This window comes from Podarcis bocagei (assembly GCF_964188305.1).
Source record: "Podarcis bocagei genome assembly, chromosome: 6".
Lineage (NCBI taxonomy): Eukaryota > Metazoa > Chordata > Lepidosauria > Squamata > Lacertidae > Podarcis > Podarcis bocagei.
In genome coordinates, this window is record NC_138130.1 from 84,358,459 (window position 1) to 84,379,040 (window position 20,582).

The 20,582-nt window shown below is 41.9% G+C and overlaps 2 protein-coding genes across 5 annotated transcripts in view; both read left to right on the plus strand.

Annotated features, from left to right (window-relative positions):
* Nucleotides 1-8,994, plus strand: part of XPO4 (exportin 4) — a gene marked incomplete at its 5' end in the record, with an annotated part of 68,510 nt that extends 59,516 nt beyond the window's left edge. Inside the window, 2 exons of one of the 2 annotated variants that reach the window (XR_014009389.1) lie at nt 2,304-2,976; nt 3,009-8,994. Coding sequence is in view for 1 of the 2 variants with exons in the window: in XM_081198737.1 (XP_081054863.1) it covers nt 2,304-2,501 (198 nt within the window). Of the gene's footprint in view, nt 1-2,303 lie in introns of both variants that reach the window. The other variant, XM_081198737.1, reaches the window with a different exon arrangement.
* Nucleotides 8,995-14,057: 5,063 nt separating this feature from the next.
* On the plus strand, nt 14,058-20,283 carry EEF1AKMT1 (EEF1A lysine methyltransferase 1). 3 transcript variants are annotated; one of them, XM_081199386.1, is made up of 5 exons: nt 14,058-14,155; nt 16,906-17,058; nt 18,501-18,583; nt 19,437-19,717; nt 20,122-20,283. In XM_081199386.1, exons 2-5 carry the CDS (start codon nt 16,909-16,911, stop codon nt 20,256-20,258), a joined length of 651 nt encoding a protein of 216 aa, XP_081055512.1. In that variant the 5' UTR covers nt 14,058-14,155; nt 16,906-16,908; the 3' UTR covers nt 20,259-20,283. The 3 variants fall into 3 exon arrangements, with proteins under 3 accessions (XP_081055512.1, XP_081055511.1, XP_081055513.1); XM_081199385.1 differs by lacking the exon at nt 14,058-14,155 and adding an exon at nt 14,205-14,352; XM_081199387.1 differs by lacking the exon at nt 14,058-14,155 and adding an exon at nt 14,360-14,826.
* Nucleotides 20,284-20,582: the final 299 nt, after the last annotated feature.

Sequence of the window (20,582 nt, forward strand, 5' to 3'; positions counted from 1 at the left end):
TTTCCCAAGAATGGAAGATTTGAGACTGGCCTATAGTTGGCTATCGTGGCCGCATCTAAAGATGGTTTTTTAAGAAGCGGTTTAATAACCGCCTCTTTCAGCGGGTCTGGGAAGGCTCCCTCACGGAGGGAAACATTCACCACCCCACAAAGCCCATCGCCCAGTCCTTCCTGGCTAGCTTTTATAGGCCAGGATGGGCAAGGATCAAGGAGACAAGTGGTTGGTTTCACTCGTCCAAGCAGCCTGTCCACATCCTCGGGGGTAACAGATTGGAATTGATCCCACACAACTTGACTAGACAGGACTCTAGCACTCTCCCGCCCCGGCCCTGCTCCCACGATGGAGTCTACCTCTTCTCGAATCTGAGCGACTTTATCTGCAAAAACTGCAAAGTCATTGCAGGAGATCATGTGGCCCCTACTGGGCCCTGATGGAGCAGGTGGTTCCGCTAAATTGCGAACCACCTGAAAGAGTCTCCTGCTGCTGTTTTCCGCAGATGCAATAGAGGCGGTGAAGAAAGTCTTCTTCGCCGTCGCTATCGCCACTTGGTAGGCTCGACGTTGAACTCTAACCCGTGTCCGGTCAGATTCAGAATGGGTTATCCACCTCCGGCGCTCTAGCCGTCTCAACGATTGTTTCATTGCCCTCAGATCCGTGGAAAACCACGGGGCTGTCCGGACTCCATGCACTCTCTGGAAACCATTTGGATCCATTAAGTGGCGGGGGCAGGCCATCTGAATCTGTCCCGCCTCCCTGCAGAGGGGAAGGGTCACGGAGAAGTCCAGTTGCACCAGGAAGTGATCTGACCATGGCACTTCTTTGGTTTCGCTTTTACTTAGTGTCAGATCACCAACATCCATAGAGGTGAACACCAGGTCTAAGGCATGCCCGTGGCTATGAGTTGGGCCAGACTTATTCAGGGACAGCCCCATGGAGGCCATGCTTTCCACGAAGTCCCGAGCGGCCCCTTGTAAGGTCATGTCGGCATGGATGTTAAAATCCCCTAGGACAACCAAACTAGGTGTCTCCAGGAGGACATCCGCCACGACCTGAAGCAGCTCGGGCAGGGAATCCTTGGTGCAGCGGGGAGGTCGGTACACCAATAGGAATCCTGTACTGCCCCTATTGCCCAACTTCCAGAACATGCACTCAGAGAACTGGGTCTTTCCAATAGGATGCCTGGTGCAAACTAATGACTTCCTAAAAATCACTGCAACCCCCCCTCCCCGCCCACAAGGCCTGGGTTGCTGTGCGTAAGAGAAACCTGGTGGACAAGCAGCGGCAAAGACGAGCCCATCTGCTTCATCCAACCAGGTCTCTGTCACACATGCCAGGTCAAATCCTCCATCCACAATCAGGTCGTGGATGGCAGAGGTTTTATTCATCATTGACCTGGCATTGCACAGCAACACTTTCAGGTCATGTGGGTTTCCCTTTGTTGATTCCAGTATCCTTCCAGTCAGGACCAGACCTGGAGGCAGGGATAGTCCTCAGACAACGACTAAGCCTGCTTCCTCGGTAATGACATGGTCTGGTCTTAGCGTAACTCCTCCTCCTACCCATGATCACTGAGATCGGTTGTCCGAGTGCATCCCCCCTGTGGAATCTGCCCCAGCCATTTTGTTTGCTGGGACCCACTCCCAGGCAGCCCTGACCCCTCCCCTTAAAATCAAATTAAAGCCTATACAAAAAACAAACTAACAGAACAATAAAACTATAAAAACAAAGTTACAAACACAACATAATTAAATTAAACAAATTCCCACACCCAACTAAACACCCACCCCACCCCACACACCCGAGGCCTCCCTGGAGCCCCATAAGCTGTGGAGGTGAGTATGGGGCCCGCCCCCAGGCCCAAGGTGGAGAATGGGCTTCAGGGGGGAGCGGTCCTCCCCACAAACTCACGGCAAAGTGGCAGCAGCAATGTCCCGAGGCCTCCTTGGAGCCTTATATGCTGAGGTGGAGTATGGGGCCCGCCCCCAGGCCCAAGGTGGAAAATGGGCTTCAGGGGGGAGCGGTCCTCCCCAAGACTCACCGGCAGTGGTTCTTATAACATACATGAATAAATTTCTGTACATTGTAGGTAGTTCTGTCCATATAAATTCCAAAAGAAAAGATTATGGAGTTTTTTTACAAAGGTTATTTTAAACATCCTTTAAAGAAGGTTATTTTTATCATATGTGGTGGTCTTGTTGTAAGGTTAAAGCTTACTGGGAAATGATATATAATGAAATATATAATGAAATGAAAAGGACATCAATTAGTGTTCTATCGTGTAACGAAGACTCTCTTCTTCACAGGCAGAATATTCTGAATTAGTTGAAACATTATTAACAAGTCAACAAGATCCTATAATTTACCAGCGATTAGCAGATGCCTTCAACAAGCTTACCGCAAGCAGCACTCCACCAACTTTGGACCGTAAGCAGAAGATGGCCTTCCTCAAAAGTTTAGAAGACTTTATGTCAAATGTCGGTGGTCTCCTCTGTGTAAAATAAACACCAGAACTGTATGCCTAACCTTGACCCTTTCTGCAAAATGCACTGAAAAATGCTGAAAGCTGACTTAATTTTAACGCCTGTTTCTGGGTTTTTTGCAGCCATCCAAGATTTTAGAGAGCCTGAAGTTTTTATATAGTGCAGTGGAATAGGAGGTGTCAACTCTAAAATCAGCTTCTGCTAATGTCTGTTAACCACAGTCTGTCATACCTTTTTATGTTGTACAGAATAAACAGAAAAACTGAAATCTTCAAAAAAGAGAGAAAGAGGGAGAGAAAAGAATTCCACAAGTGTATACAGATGTGGGCACAGTCAAAATAACCAGTGCCTTGTCCCAAATGGCCTCAAATAGTGACGATTCAGATTCCTAATTTTGTTGCTGTTACTATAAACCCTTTTAGTGTGTGATTTAGACACATACAGAACTGTAAAACAATTTTAAGCTTTATTTTCCCCCCCTCTGAAAACTGTGTGTGTAATTAAGAGAAGAAGAAGAAGAAGAAGAAGAAGAAGAAGAAGAAGAAGAAGAAGAAGAAGAAGAAGAAGAAGAGAAAACACCAAATGATTATTTTTTAACGTGGATTTAGGGTTTTTGGGGGGGAATCTTGTTTTGGGGGGGTTTTGTTTTGTTTTTTTACATCAACCTGGCGTTGCATGTTTGTGTAATACAAGTTTCTACATTATATGCTGCTGCCCTAAAGTTCAGAAAGAAGAAAGGTGTATATTTTTGTTTCCCCTGAAATGAACTTTAGGAACTGTAGCCATCTCATTGCCTTAATTTAAAAGAAATAATAATAATAATAATAAAAATAGCTGATGTAAGTTAGGTGAGAAATCTAAGGCAAGTTTGGGTCTTCAGAACTGTTTTAGAATGTTGGCATTAAGCTGCCATTGTACCTGTTTGCAGCCCTCCTGTGTTTGAGAGTATTATGTCTGTGTGAGTGTAAAGAGAGAAGTTCATGTGTAATTTTACTTTCGATATCTATTGATTCATGCCCAGGTTGTACACAACTGCAGTGTATTTTTAGACTGAACTAGACTGAATTTGTTGAAGCAATAATGTTTCAAATGGTGTAAATTATTAATTTCTACAAACTATTTTTTATGTTGGGGCATTAGATCTGATGGCTAGACTCCGCGAGTGTCAGACTTGTCTAGCCATAAGCCGTGAACGCTTGATCTTCAAGATTCAGAATACCGAACTGTGGTCTGATGTCTTGCCACCACTGTCAGATTCTGCGGTGCTTGTCTTCTGCTGCTCTGATCCCACTCATTTAATGTGTTGGCACTTTAAAAAAAATAATATGTAAGATTATCTTTATGGTTTCATCCTGCACCCACCAAATAGGAGGTTGCCATGGGAACGAAGTGGCAGGAACTCAAGAATATGGAAGCAGGGAATTTTTGAATAGTTGCAAGCCAAACTAAACCAATGCTAATGCATATGCTGCTGGTTAAAACGAACTGTTTTGATGAAGGAAGGGGATAATTTGTCTCCAAGGCCTTGTGCTTCATCCTCTGCAAGATTCCCCCCCCCCCCCGCATTGGATATTTCCAAGTAGTAATTTTTTTACATTTGATATGGGGATGTATAAAACACTCGCCTCTGTATAAGCATCATGTTTTCAATTCATTGCCACCCTTGAGCTGTTCATCTCAAAATTTAATCACACTACCTGATGCGTGAGTGTATACACGCACACACACATTGTGGAATTTTGTGAGGGTCCAAAACATAACTTCTTCAATTCCTTCTTGGTAAGCCATGAACCCAGAAATCAAGAGAGGGATTTGTCACTGCTTCTGCAAAACCTTTTCATAGAATGAAGACAGGCAGGAGCAAGTTGTTTCCTTGAATAAGTTCTGAAATACTTAGGGCTCAATTGAGATACCGCTACTAAACCATGGCTTTGCCTTCAAGAACACACCCTGGGCTCATGCATTCCCTTCTCCCCTTGCAGGTTTGTGCATTCCCCCCGTGTTCCATTGTGCCGTATTTTGCAGTGATGGCTGAATGGTGCAAATGTTGGTTTCTACTAGCCATAATTTTTATCCAAACTAAAAACCACTCGTTTGAGGACCATGGTTTGGCTGTGACATCTGAACTGAGCCCAAGTCTCTTCCTTCTCGGTTAATATTGTTTCACCTGTTTTTCTAATCCAATGTTAGTGTTGTTTTGTAGAATGAGGAAATTTCTTTGGTGCCTGTTTGTTTGAAAATTTAGTTCCTGTGGCTTCACCAAAGCCATACTCACTCTAATTATGACAGATTCTGAGTGTGTCCTTTTAAATGATTTGATAATTCGGGGGGTTCTAAAACAACAGCTTTCAAAACATGACCGGTTGTGTTGAAGGCCGTTAACGGTTAGCAAAATAGGCAAATGTGTAGCCTAGGTTTCACAGATGGCAACTACATAGCAAATTGGGGTGTAACTCAATTGCATTTTTCAGTTATTGTGTATAACTGCTCTAGTTTATATAATTAGTGATTAAAATTGGTGCCATGTGAACTTCTAATTTCTGGAAATATGAGATAAGAGGGTTATCTCTAGAAGCTTTGAAAATAAGCGGGTCTGCGAGATTCCTTTTAAAGTGTAAAAAACTTGCAAGGCAATAGTGAAACTTGCCCAAGAATTCTACCTTTCCAGCTGGCTTGTTGAAAGATCTACCAAACACTGCTGCTTTGCAGCCGCCATTTTTTTCCAGGGCATGTGCTACAGGCTTCTGTAGATGCCAGTGCAAAATGAATGGAACTTGTGAACAACAATGCTTGGCAGGCTGGTTCTAAAATTAAGAGTTGTCATGGATTATTTGTAATCTTAAACTTTCTTCCTCATTTTAAATGTATGTTATATTAAAGGGACACTGTCCAGTACATTTTTACCTGAAATTTTTGTAACTGTTAGTAATATCTAAGAAGGCTGACTATCTTTTCTGTTTTTTGTATTTTTTAAAAGTATAAATGACATTCAATCTTGTCTTTCCCCATCCGACATGTTTCCAGATGTCACAGTATGTATCTCCAGCTTCTGAATGTTAGCATTTTACCAATTTCAGAGATTTATAGTAGCTCTGGAAACCAGACTTGGTGCATATGCACCTTCACCACACTGGAGAGCTCTTTTATTACTTGACTATGTCCATGTCTTTAAAAGAAAGCAATCTTTAATGAGATAATATGTACTTCTATTAGTGGGGGCACAAACAAAGCTCATGGAAGTCAATAAAAAATAATAATGCATTTCAGTTGGCTGTTAATTTAAGCCATGTGACTTTTTTTAAAAGAAATTGCTTCATTAACATAAGAGCACTTTGTTTTGGCACACAGTGAGGAATTATAGAAAATGCTTTAAAAATTTGATTTATGCAAGAATCTGTTATGCAAGCCACAGTTGTATAATTCTAACATATAAAAATATTGAATGTGGTGTTTGGACGCTTCCATGGGATGTCTGTTCTCATGATAAGCACGCCAATCCTGCTCCCCCTAAGGTTAAAGTCAGCCTTTCCCAAACATTCATTACTCTTGGGGATAGCTTTTTAAAATTCCACCCTGCTAATTGCTAGATTGTTCAAAGCATATGAATCTGACTGACACAGTTTAATACATCTAGAGTAAACTAGAGGATTGAGCATGGGGAAGTTAACTTTGAACTCTTCATGGGAGTCAATAGAAGTGTTAGCATATTTATAGCCAAAAGAACCAAACAGGAATTCTAATTTGTTCTTTCATCTGATTCTTGAAGAGTTTTTTGTACATAAAACAAATATATTCAAAGTGTGGATAGATATTTAATGGTCTCAACTTGCAACAGAGCTAAAAATCTGAAAACAATTGTAATCTAAGTTCATAAGTTTTAAAGGCATACCTCCTAGCAAAATGTATTATCACAAATTATTGTTGAAATGAAATATAGGGAGGCGGGGCAGTAAGTGAGTTTACATTTCAGTGAAAAAGAATCCTAAATTCTATTAGCAGTTCTGTCCTCCATGACCTTTAGTGAAGTGAAAGTTATTCTTCCCGTATTCACAAATACTGGATATAATGCTTGTCAAGCAATTAAACAATTGTATATTATTGTGAAGTGCTTAGAATCTAGCTCCATATGCTGACTATAACATCTGCTATTTGACAGTTAATTGACTACAATGTAAACTAAAAGAAAGCCCTGTGATCACAAAAACATACAAACAAAGCAATGTTTCACACTAATAGTCCACATTTGTATAATAATTCTAAAATTGGGTGTAGTAGGTATGGTAGGTTTTTCCAGTCTTTCAGTAGGGCAGAATCAAGGATGATATTTAATTTGGGAATAGGTTGGGTTATGTGAACTACTTCTATGCCAGAAATCGGTTATGTGTGCAAAAGCGCCTCACAGGCAAACAAAAACCATCTGAAATCATTGGTAACTGAGAGAAACTTTCTTTTCCTGACTGAGCTGACTGGAAGGGTATGCTTTTTGTTGAGTTGGCCAGCTGATGTTTGTGGAGTCATCTCTGTAACTTGAGATTCTTCACTACTTTGAGAAGTCCTCTAAGTAGAACATGTTCTTTTTGGACTTCCATGCTATGCAAAATTTGGCAAATATGCAAAATCTTTTTTTTTTCATGATGCAGAACACAATTTAATGCCATAATGCTAAAGGTCCTGTAAGATGTAGGTCATGAAGGTTGCAATCCTACACACCCTAGGAGCGAGCTCCATTTAATTCAATGGGACTTATTTCTGAGTAGATATGTGGAGTGTTGCGCTGTAAATTTTGTACATTTAAACATAATTCACCATAAGACTGAAGTAGAACATGAAACCTTTTCAGTTCTCAGCCTGGTCTCAATTAAACAAAAAATGGAATGACAGTGCTGAAATTGCATAAGAGTTCCTGAATCCCACTGCATATCAGAGTAAATTGAATATCCCATGATAAAGAGGAAGCTGACATTAAAAAGCCATAGGTTATAGTCACCTAAGAAGCCAGAATACAGGTGGCAAAGGGTTCCTTATGAAACTTTATTTCTGTGGTGTTCATATTCTTGCTTTTTCCACCACAATCTCCCTTTGCTCTGAATTCTGAAATACTGTTTTCCAATTGTTTCTACTCAAGATAAGTTTATAGTAGCACATTTTCAACCCAGTTTGGGAGTTATTCAGCTTTCTACCTCTGTGTGCCACCAAAATCTGAGTCGAATCTGGGCCATTTGCTCTTGGTATTGCAGTGAAATGAGCATTCAGTATTGGGAAGAGGCAACCAGGGTGCAGTTAACATTGCAAAATCACGATTGCCTTCCCAACACCTCAGATGCTGTTTTGTTTTCTCGTCTCTTACGACGCCAATTTTAGGAGCTGAAAAAGCATGTTAATCTTGGTCAACTAACAGTTTGTCTTCAAATTATTGAGGCTTGCTGTTGACTGAGTAATGCTAGCCTGTTTCAGAAATAATTGTTTCTTTTCACAGATGAGCATCATCAACTTGGAAACCCTTAAATTTACCCATCACTGCCCTTTCTCCTGCTCACACTCTATTTTTCAGCTTCATGCTATGATTGTATATCTCATTAATGAAGAACTATTGCTGTAGGATTTTTACCAACCTGCCTTGTTCAGCAAATGAATTCTCTCTAGAACAGCATTTGAGTGGAAGGGAAAGGAGAAACATTCTTTTAATCCTGGCTGGATACTGAAACATCAGACCTTTCATTTAATTGACAGTGGGTTGTTTTTTTAAAAAAGAAAAACACCCATAAATGTAGCACCACAATCTTGGTGCTTCAATGTGCGTCGTTCAGTACAGTATTTGGGTTTGGTATTCTTTGCTGGGTGACTAGTAAAATGTTTTATTGCAGAAGTCTTGGAAGTATAGATTGCAACTTTTTCTTTATTACACCTAATAATGCTTGCTTCTACATGAATGTTTGACTATCAGCTTCTGTCTTCAACTCTAAAACTCATTGTATTGCCTTTTACCAAAAAGTGGGATTATATAGCAGGCTTACGTGTCTTCTATCTGTTCTGAAGCAGGAGGTGGTTGCTGCAAGCAAGACTACAGTACAAATATTTTTGTCTGGTTTATTCTTTCGGTAAACTTAGTAAGTCAATGTCAACACTGCAAAATAGCTGGGGCAGGGGAACCAATATCCAATGTTCGTCACACCTGCTCTTAACTGTTGTGTCTATGATTCATTTTTCTTCTGCTCCATCGCTTTTAAAACAGCATTTTGCTACTTTTGAACTATTGCTGTATTGACCAGAGAATCTTAGGAAGATCTCTTCTCACAAGATCAACACTTAACTGCGGTGAATGCTTATACGTACTCTTCTACCCCATCCTAATCAAAGACTGTTCTGCTGAAGTTCTCTCGGACTGCCTTCAGGCTTTTATGCACTTTTGTGACTTTACGGCCGTTGAAATGAATTGTCTTGCAAATATTTTGATAAATGCATATGTATTAAAAACAAACAAAACCAAATTGCCTCAGGAAAGCAAGTTACAATAGGTACCTGTCTCTTATTTTAACTGAAATATATATATCTCCATCTACAGTCTTTAAAATAGGCGCATCGTGTTTAGAGACGAGAACTGTAAGTTGGGGGGAAAACCATCAACACTGATTATTAGTTTAACCTGGTAAAGCAAAACCTTGTTCACATTTAAACATTCCCGTCCCCGTCCCCCCCGTAATGTTGATTTCTATATTTGGTTCCTTTCATACTTTTAGAACAGAGCATAAGAATGAGGAATGAACAAACCATACTGTAGGTGTGTATAGCTTATCCATTTCCCTTGGGAAAATCTGTCACTGTACATATTGGTTTGCTATTGAATTCATTTTTGTTCTACTTCTAATTATACTGGTTTTGCTAAAATACATCTTATTTTTCTTCCTGCTTTTTCTGGTAGCAGCCTGACTGCTGCAAAAGTATGAGAAGGGAAGGTGTTCTGCCAGCTTTACAGATATGTCAGAATGGTATTTGTCATAGTCAGTGGAAGTGGGGTTAATTTAGTGGAAGACAAGCCTCTTGAACTTTTCTTGGAACAGTTATAATGTTCAATATATGGGAATGTTTTTATTGCCTAGTATTTCATATTCAGCAGTCTCTTTAGCCAATCCCAGACACTAGTTTTCTCAGGGAACTCTGCTGCTCATATGGATGACCAGTACATTCAACAAGCTAGGTGCTTACAGACCAGGAAGCTGTAAAAATTGGCATGAGAGAGCAGCAGCTGTTGTTCAAATCTAGTGAAGTTATCTCCCAAACCCTGGATTTTAAGTGCTGCTTCAACAAATAAATACTCTTTAATTTCTGGATTAGGTGGTATTGTTGCTGGAGAAATGCCTGAAATTATTCATTGGTTACCCACCCACCCACTTTGAAATGTATGGTCTTATATTGATTACCTATTAGAATAGCTATTGAGGCAAAGCCACATTTACTCTGGGGTGAAGAATTATGCTGATGCTGTTGGATCCTAAATTGAGTGCCCTTGTAATAAAAAGGATGGACATGGGTACTGTAGACTAGAGAGAAGTTGCATAGAACTAAAACCTACTGATCAGCAGAATGTACTGTAGTTGAGTATAGATTCATAGAATTGTAGAGTTGAAGGGACCTTGAGGGTCATTCATTCCAACCTCCTGCCATGCAGGAATCTCAACTAGCTCATATTTGACAGAAGGCCTTCCAACCTCTGCTTTAAAAACTGCCAAGGAAGGCGAGTCCGCAACCTCCCAAGGGAGTCTGTTCTATTGTTGAACAGCTCATACTGTCAGAAAGTTCTTCCTGATATTACGTTGGAATCTCTTTTCTTATAACTTGAAACCATTGGTCTGCATCCTAGCTTCTAGAGCAGGAGAAAACCCTGCATATATGCTCCACTCTGCATATGATAGCCCTTGAGATATTTGAAGATGACTATAATATCTCCTCAGTCTCCTCTTTACCAGGCTAAACATACCCAATTCTATCAACTGTTCCTCATAAGGCTTGGTTTCCAGACCCTCGATGATTGATGGTTGCCCTCCTCTGCACACATTCCAGCTTGCCAAAAGCCTTACTGAAATCAAGATACACTATTTCCAAAACATTCCCTTGATCCACCAAGCTTGTAACTATCAAAAAAAGAAAGAAAGAAACGAGATTTGTCTGTTATGACTTGTTTATTGAGAAACTCCTGTTGGGTCTTTGTAATCACAGCATCCTTTTCTAAGTGCTCATAGGCAGATTGATGTCAAACTGGTGGTCTTTCCCTCCCTTTTTGAAGATTAAGACAACATTTGCATGTCTCCAATCTGTAGGGACCTCACCTATTCTTCAAGAATTCTCAAAAATTATAGACAGAGACTGAGATTACATCCACAAGATCCTTTAGTACTCTCAGGTGCTGCTCATCAGGCCCTGAATATTTAAATTCATTTAAAGTAGCTAGGGGTTCCCTTACTGCCTTTTCCCCCTATATTGGGCTGCAGCTCCCTCCCTGTATTGTTTATTCTGTTATCACTAGGTTGGACACTGCTTTCCTTTGGAGTGAAGACAAAGTAGGCTTTGAGCAGTTCATTAATTCTAATTTATTGCAGTGGTGTACTTTGGAGCAGATATTTAAATAGTATTTCCTTGTCTCTTGCTCATTGTGTAAGTTTTTGTTGCCACACTCTTGCGGTTTGAAAATGTGAGGGGCATGTTTGGTGTAGAAGTAGTTACTAAAATTTCTATGCAGTCTCTAGACCAAACAAAAATTGTACTTCATCAAAGTATCACCTGAGGAGTTAGGGTTGGGCTGAAATATTGGCTTGAACACAGGCTGGAATCTGAACAACATAGAGCCATTGGACTTATGTATCTCCTTTGCTCATAGCAAAGCAGACTAAGAGGATTTGTAATACAGCCAGCCGGTTTGCTGTTTGTAGGTGGAGTGGAGGCTCCTGTACAGTGTGACCAGCTTGCTTTAAAATTCTGGGACTCAAAAGTAAAACTCGAAAACATGTTCATGCATATTATATATGCAATGCATCATCTATTCGGCATTTTTGTATGATGTTTTCACCCACATTTGTGGATGTATTCCAGTCTTGGCCCCAAATACAGTGGGTAAGCTATAGCAGCCGCTGGTGGCATGAAAAAGGAAAATAATCCGGAGAGGGTACAGAAAGGGAATGGTGCATTTGGGAGGGAGGTGAACTTTGTTCCACAGGTTAGATTTCTGAAAGAGGAATAAGAGTGTGTTTCATAGTAACAAACTCGCCCCTAGACATAATTTCTCTGATGCATGTCCTGTTGATTTTGATTAACTTTCAAGGAAGGGGCTCTCTTCCTCCAGAGAAGCTTGCTTAGGATTGCATCCATGATCATGATGATGTGCCTTGTTTAGGTGCTATACAAAGACATAAACACACATGATCAGATTGGTTGCTCTTCCCATTTGTTCTACTAGTAGACAAGGGGGATGCAATTCATAGAGTCTGTCTCTCTGCAAGGAAGAAAGCCCCTCTCCATATTCCTGGTCATAACAGTACCAAGATGGAAAAAGCCATGTATTAACACACCTGAGTGATGTCCAGCTTTCAACAGCCATACGCTCTTCACCACAACAAACTAGTTCCAATTAACATTAGAAGAAGAAAAAGGGCCATGGCAGCGGGAACAGTAGGAGAACAGCTCTCACCCAAACCAAATAAACATACTACTACAATCAGGATTACTATGTCCCACCTTCCACCCTGCAGTGAGAAAGAAAGGGAGACACAGGGAAGATTATTTCAATCTCCTGACTTAAATAAGAACCAATATTTGATTTTTCTGCAGAAAGGATCCTAAGATGGGATATTCAACAGCTCTCCCCATATGGGTCAGTAACTTGCCTGAGCAGCCATCTGTAGTCAGATGTAAGGTAAACAGCATTTCCATGCACTCTGGCTTCTGTCACAGTGCTCTTGCACCGGAAGTGGTTTAGTCATACTGGACGCATGACCCTGGAAAGCTGTCTGGGGACAAATGCTGGCTCCCTCGGCCTGAAAGCGAGATGAGTGCTGCACTCCATAGTCGCCTTTGGCTGGACTTAACTGTCCAGGGGTCTTCCCCTACACTGAGACTTTCTTCTGGAGCACCCTCCTGCTGAACAAAGCTTTGACCAAGGAAAATGTATCTGATCCATAGTACCTGATAAAGGAAGAAACTGAGGACGAGATGGCTATCCTACAGATATCAGCCAGGAGCTTTAATTCTGGGTGCAGCCAAGGTAGCAGCACGCCTGGTGGAGTGAGCAATAATGCCCCCAGACACAGCAATAGCAAACACCTCATAGCATTGCAATGCAGTGCATGCTTTGATCCAGCATGCCAAAGTTGCTGTCAATACTACCGTTGAGGTGAAAGGAGGCACAAGATAAAACATTACAGTGGTACCTAGGGTTACAGATGCTACAGGTTACAGACTCCGCTAACCCAGAAATAGTACCTTGGGTTAAGAACTTTGCTTCAGGATGAGAACAGAAATCGCGCAGCAGCGTTGCGGCGGCAGCAGGAGGCCCCATTAGCTAAAGTGGTGCTTCAGGTTAAGAACAGCTTCAGGTTAAGAACGGACCTCCAGAACGAATGAAGTTCTTAACCCGAGGTAAGATTTTGATGGCCCATTGAAAATCTAGTTTAATTCTTGTTCCACGGGAGCTGTCAGAAAACAACAAAATGATGGTCATATGACCTCTTGAGCCCTGTGCAACATGGAGTTGATATTAGTGGGAGGAATTGTTATGGCAAAAGAGGTAATGTTTCTAGATAGAGTACCTTGCATGACACTGCCCTAGAACAGTTAGCCACGGAATCAACCAGAGGGGCAGCAGCCCTCGATTTAATATTAAGTGGTGCCCAGGACTTGGGGCAGTATGGGAGTGTTGTCGAACCAGGCAATAGCCGTGACCATCAGGCTAACCAGTTTTATATATCCAGTAACCATTTGGAACAGCACTACTTAACAGTAACTGATTTGTTACACCAATGTACAAACTGGAGAGAGAGAAAAAGCTTGCTCAGAACGAAGACTCAATTCCTAAACTTGGGAGCAAGCCCCATTCAGCTCAATGGGTCTTACTTCCCGGGAGACTGCAATCCTAAATAAATCTGGTAGTCCGAGTGACTGAAGCCCCCTCGGGTCTTTTGCAATGGCAGGGTCACGTAGCTGAACTTAATTGTAATACAGAGCTAATGAATGTTGTTCTCTCCAATAGCATTTTTTAAAACCCTTCCCTTCGTTTCCCATTTCTCTCTCCCCCCCCCCCAAGTTCTGTTTATTCCCTTCAAATAGCTCCCTCCCCCTTTTATTTAAACGCCTCTCTCCCCTCTTTATTTTAATTCTCATGCTTCCAAGTCGGTTTTCCTTAATTGGTTTATAGGTAAGCTTTGCATGTTTATTAACTGGCCCGTTCCACCCACACTCCGTTAATATAAAATTAAATAATAAAGATGAGGTGTGTCATAAACGCAGGTGGCAAGATTAAAGAAAACAGTAAAAAAATCAGGCTCGCTCTGAGGGACAAACAGGGCGAGCAAAGGAGCCGCTTTCCCTGCGCTAGAGGGCGCAAGAGAGAAGCTTCCCGGCTGCTCGCGAGGGGAGGCGGGCGAAGCCTGACGAAGGGAGGCCGCGGGCGGAGAGGCCGCCGCGCTGCGGTGAGTGGCGGGGAAGGGGAAATGGCTGCCGGCGCAGGAGGGAAGGAGCGGAGGCCCGAGAAGAAATGGGGAGGCCCGGCAGCTCTCAGTGTTGTGCCTATGGGGGGAATAGGTTGGACGAAGAGGACGTGCCGTGGGACGGGGCGGGTGGGGAGAGAAGGTTTGCATTGGGCAGGGCTCGCAGCATCATGGAAAAGGTTAGCGACAGGGGCAAAAGTGGCGTGTGAGGCAGCATGTTCCCGCAAATAGCGCTTTGGGTTTATTTATTGTGTGTTTTTTTCCTTGTGAAGGTCAGGTGTGTCTGCGTGGGTTTGCAGAGTCCCTCCACGCCGCAGTTCCCAACGCACTTCCTTAAAAAACTTTTTTTTTTGGCAGTCAGTGTGGCAAACTTGTTCTATTTAGCTGAGATTTCCTCACGCCGCCTTCCAGGGATGCATGCATAGCAGTTTGGGGCGCTCTCGAAGTCGCTAGCCCAGATGCCCCCCTTTTCTTTTTCTTTTTGAAAGGACAGGAAGAGGGAGCATATAAAAGGTTGCACAAGTGGGTGGTATTGAGAAGAGGCAGCGAGCCCAAAATGCTTCAGGAATAGTGTAAAACTCTCCCTGGTCCCTTGGCTGGACCCAAAGTTCCCTGCTGAGTTTGCAGCTGAGCAGAAGTCAAGGAAGGTCTTGGCATGCTTTACTTCACTCCAGCACCTGCAAATATGAATTGGGCGAATAGGGTCTTAAGTGTGGTGGCTTCCTTGAACTAATCGGGTTGGGGATGGAGAACCTGTGGCAATCTCAGCACAGTCCATAGTCTGGGATGGTAGGAGTTGTAATCCAACAACGTCTGGCAGGACGCAGGCTCCTCATCTCGGCTTAGATAAAAATCAAAACCAATAGTACAATGTAGGTCAAGCGGCAAAGTGACTTCCGACGCATCGTGAGCTTTATGAGGGAGTGGGGCTTGAGTCTGACTATTTCCAAACCTCACCCCACATGCCAACCGCTATACAAAGTTATATAAAGAAATTGTGTCCCGATCAGTTATATGTTTCTGATATAAATTGGTCACGTAAAGCCCCAGAGTGGTGGTGATCTAGGCAATAATTTTTTAAGAAGCATTTCTGTAATGCACTAGAGAGATGTTTTTAACATCTATATAGAGCCGCTGGGAGAGATCATTGGGGGGTTTGGGCTAGGTGTTTATCAGTATATGGATGATATCCAGCTCTGCCTCTCTTTTAAATCGGAACCAGTAAAGGCAGTGAATGACCTGTGTGAGTGTCTGGAGGCAGTTGGAAGATGGATGGGGGCTAACAAGATTGAGGTTGAATCCTGACAAGACAGAAGTACTGTTTTGGGGGGACGGGGCAGACAGGTATGGGGGACTCCCTAGTCCTGACTGGGGTAAGTGTGCGCCTGAAGGACCAGGTGCGCAGCCTGGGAGTCATTTTGGACTCACAGCTGTCCATGGAGGTGCAGGTCAATTCTGTGTCCAGGGCAGCTGTCTACCAGCTCCATCTGGTATGCAGGCTGAGACCCTACCTGCCTGCGGACTGTCTTGCCAGAGTGGTACATGCTCTAGTCATCTCCCACTTTGACTACTGCAATGCACTCTACATGGGGCTACATTTGAAGGTGACATGGAAACGACAATTAATCCAGAATGCAGCAGCTATACTGGTGACTGGGAGCGGCCACTGAGACCATATAATACCGGTCCTGAAATACCTACATTGGCTCCCAGTATGTTTCCAAGCACAATTCAGAGTGTTGGTGCTGACCTTTAAAGCCCTAAACAGCCTCAGCCCAGTATACCTGAAGGAGCGTCTCCACCCCCATGGTTCAGCCCAGACACTGAGGTCCAGCTCCAAGGGCCTTCTGGCAGTTCCCCCACTGCGAGTAGTGAGGTTACAGGGAACCAGGCAGAGGGCCTTCTTGGTAGTGGCGCCTGCCCTGTGGAACACCCTCCCATCAGATGTCAAGGAAATAAACAACTGTCAGACTTTTAGAAGATATCTGAAGGTAGCCCTATATTGGGGGGAAATTAATGTCTTAAGTTTTACAATTTTTTTTATATGTACTGTAAGCTGCCCAGAGTGGCTGGGGAAACCCAGCCAGATGGGTGGGGTATAAAATTACTACTACTACTACTACTACTACTACTACTACTACTACTACTAAATTGCTTTAGGCATACATTTGTCAAATATGATCTTAATCCATACAAGACTTTTCATTATGAACCATGTTGAACATACCGTAAATATACACAGCTGGAAGTTTGTAGACATGAAAACATGTTTCTTTTGAAGTTGACAGCTGTGCTGATATTGGCTCAGAAGAGAATAATAAAATATACAGTTTAAACATCATAATTTTGCTTGACACCTTAAAAGTGAAACTAAAGAGCGTTTCTAGTTCTCTTGCTCCCCACCAATTAAAATGTAACTTCAACATGAAAATAACATAGGAAGGGAATTAATCTGGAATAATATCAGCTGCAAACACCCACAGTATTTGAGAACTCCTTTCCTATAAGGATTCCTAGAGATGCTCTCCGTGATGTATGGGCAGTCAAAATGTATGAAATTTAAAATATTTCTGAAATATTGCCAATTTTTGTTGTTGCCAGAAACGAGAAAACACTCTCATCTCTGCCTCTTATGGCAAAGAGATATAATTTTACAGCTAGTCCTTGTATCTTTTGAAGAATTTTGTTAATTAACAAAAGGGTTGTTTTATTTTGCTTTGTTTTGCGTCTAGAAAATGAGTGACAGTGATGATGATGTCCCTCAGCTTTCATCTGAAGCCTTATCTGCTCTGCAAGAGTTCTATATTGAGCAACAGCAGAGAGAAGACGTTAAGGCAACAGAAAGATTTGATAACAATTCTCTTGGCTCAATAGAAGAGAACTGGGTAAGCAAGTGCATTTTGACTAAAATACAGTTTGTGGTAGCACTTCTATAGAATGGCACAGGATCACAGATATGCAGGACAAAATAATGAGAAGAGAGGCACCCAACAAGACTGTCAATAGTTGGAATGCTAAATGACATCGAGATCCACCATTATTGTTACAGCTCAGATGAAATTTTTTACTTGGTTTTGGCTTTAAAGTCAGCTTGCTGTATTGAGAAACAGTTCAGAGAATGTAAACTCTGGACAAGCAAATTGTCTATAGTGGTGTGTGTTCCTCTGTTTGTTAGACATTGACCGCATTAGTATAATTGCACTATTTCCACTCATTAGCTTGCTTCTCATGGGAAACTTGCAGTTTGGGAAAGTGGAAGAGAGATTATCTTTTCCTTCAGTGAAAAATTAAGCGGAACCGAAGATCCAATTTAATACTAAGAAACAAAGTTATCATTGGCTCAGTTTTTTCTACCTAACCTGTACTTTCCAGTTTTTCTCATGACAAAGAAATGGGTATGAACTGGTTATTTGGAGGGTGCAGGGAACCAAGAGTGGAGCCAGGAAAATCTTACTTGTATTCTTGATCCCAGTTTGGGACACGAAACTCTCATCATATGTCTTCCAAGCATCAAGCATGTGGTCCTCCCCCACCCTGCTTGTTTCCCATTCCAGTTTCCTTGCCCACTTCTCTTGGCAGCTACCGTATTTTTTGCTCTATAAGACTCACTTTTTCCCTCCTAAAAAGTAAGGGGAAATGTGTGTGCGTCTTATGGAGCGAATGCAGGCTGCACAGCTATCCCAGAAGCCAGAACAGCGAGAGGGATTGCTGCTTTCACTGCGCAGCGATCCCTCTTGCTGTTCTGGCTTCTGAGATTCAGAATATTTTTTTTCTTGTTTTCCTCCTCCAAAAACTAGGTGTGTCTTGTGGTTTGGTGCGGCTTATAGAGCGAAAAATACGGTAGTTCCTGGTGTGTCTCATAAGCTTGGGCCGCAAACATGTACATATTTTAAATACTGTTAACAAATTATGAATTGTTAACATGAATGTGATTCAGGAGTGTATGTCCATTGTCTTCACCTAGCAGCCAGTTCTCAACCCCTGTTGCTGCTGATGCTTCTCTGGCTCCCTCCCCACACTCAGCATTGTCTACTCAGTCCATTGTATCTTATCATCTTGATCCTTCCACAGTCTGACCTTTCAGTTCTCTACCGTGATCATTGACATGTTGTGTCTCCCTTTTTCTTCTGTGTGCCCTTTTTACTTTGGGGACAATAAAATGGAAAGAGAAAAGGACACAACTATTGGATATCTGTAGGGGAGGCCATATACAACCCTGAGCCCCATTTTGCTTAGTCAGATGTCTGTGTTCCCCCCCCCCCCCTTCTGTTGACATTTATTGTATAAGAAAAGTGTATTACTGATATTTGTGCTTTATTACCCCCAGCAACTGAGCCAGTTTTGGTATGATGCTGAAACTGCGCTCCATTTAGCTAACGAGGCTGCAAGAGCAGTTGGAAGCGGAGGCAGGTGAGTTCTATAAATCTAGCAACGTGTTTTTGTCTTTTTGAAAATATTGTAATACTGTTTTCTGGGTTTTTTGTAGTATGTTAACGTGTCAACCTTTCTGTAGTACATCACTGTGATATAGCTTTGATAGTGAGACAACTTTGATCGTTAAAGCACAAGACTGTGAAATGTTGTTTATGATTTTTACATAGCATATAACATGCAAAGCTTCCCTTATCACCTACCTGTGACGAAGCAACCAACATTTCCGTTTTACAGATGAATTGAGACTGAGACTTGAGGCCATCTATTAATTTGTGCATGGATTTCAAGCCTCACTTCTGAGGTCCAAGGGAACTTTGCAGAATGATGCTAAGAACTCCTGTCCATCTCTAAGACCTCTTTTATATTTATTGTGAATTTGAGTAAGATGGCATTCCAGAACTGTTTGGAGGACCAATGTTTTCTGGTTCCTGTGACATGCCTCAGTCCTAATTGTGCACGTTACCTCTGTATGATCAACTGTTTTTGCAGTACAGAAGCTCAGCCCTTGGCTCCTACATGTGGTGGGGACTGCATTTCTTGGGGCATGAAAACTGTAATGGTTGAATATACACAATGCAGTCAGTAGAGATATCGTTGGAAATATGTGGATAATAAAAATGCATTGTTTAACCTTGTCATACCTGCAGATAGTTGTGGGAGTTCTCCTTTCTTAATAAGGAAGATACAGTCCACTTGGTGTGTGAGGGTTTTGTTTCTTTTTCAGGTAATTGCTATGCCAATTCGAAGTTCAAGTTGCCACGCACACTGTTTAGCACAAGTTCTGGATTAAATATCTGAACCTTTTTCTTTATTTCTTTTATCTTTTCAGAATAGCATGTGTTAGTGCACCCAGTGTTTATCAAAAATTGAAAGAACAGGACAACAAAGATTTTTCAACATGTTTATTGGAATATGACCAAAGATTTTCTGTGTATGGAGCTGAATATGTTTTCTATGATTACAACAATCCCTTGAACCTACCGGCCAACCTCACAGCACACAGTTTTGACATTGTCGTAGCAGATCCACCCTACCTGTCTGAAGAGTGTCTCAGAAAAACTGCAGAAACCATAAAATACTTGGCTAAAGGAAAGGTTCTGCTTTGTACAGGTATAAGCATTGCAACATCTAACATCTTATTATCTATAATTATAGTGTCTGCATTCATTTAAAAGGATAATGCTCATGACTTTGTACAGCATCTTGATTTGGGAAACAGTCAGCTCTCATAGAAAGCTGTTGTAAGGGGATATAGGATAGTGGGGGGAAACAGGAGTAGTTAAAAAAGATAATTTAAATATGCCATTGCTTTGCTATGATAGCAAACTGAAATCTCAATGTTGAGTCTGGACATTGGCTGCTCGGGGCAACCAGAGAGAAAGTCTATTTGCCCTCATGCCCTGCTTCTGAGAAGTCTGAGGTTGGCAACTGTTTGAAATGGGATAGGCCAACAAGAAAGTTCTTACTCGTTTTGTTCCATTAAGACATGATCTTTTGTTCATTTTCTGCTGCAGGTGCTGTTATGGAGGAATATGCTGCTAAGTATCTTGGTGTGAAGATGAGCAAGTTTATTCCAAAACATACTCGAAACCTAGCCAATGAATTTAGATGTTACGTGAACTATGATTCTGGACTAGATTCTGTTTCTTGACACTGCTCATAAAGAATTAACCAAATATTTCAGTCTGGGGCTTTTTCCCTTCTCTGGAGGTGTGAACATTTGTAATTTGTTTTCAACATTCAGCAATATTTGTGCTAATAGGAGGGAAGAGGTGATGAGAGGCGAGGGTTGAGCAAGCGGACATGGAACAGGTGCAATAACATTGGATAACCTTTCTCCCACCAAAACACTTCTTATACTCTGCCAACCCAAATGACAGGTCTTGCTCCCTTTCCTATTGCTCTTTATAATTCTGTGGGCAACTGAAGCTGAGAACAAGTGATGTAACTAAGTTCCTCTTCATGAGTCCCTGGC

Bases quoted from the DNA above. Each gene is read 5' to 3' on its own strand.
- EEF1AKMT1 (XM_081199385.1), top strand. From the start codon at position 14,221: ATGGGGAGGCCCGGCAGCTCTCAGTGTTGTGCCTATGGGGGGAATAGG. The intron at 14,353-16,905 runs GTTAGCGACAGG...TTTTGCGTCTAG, and splicing joins CTCGCAGCATCATGGAAAAG to AAAATGAGTGACAGTGATGA. The intron at 19,718-20,121 runs GTATAAGCATTG...TTTCTGCTGCAG, and splicing joins AAAGGTTCTGCTTTGTACAG to GTGCTGTTATGGAGGAATAT.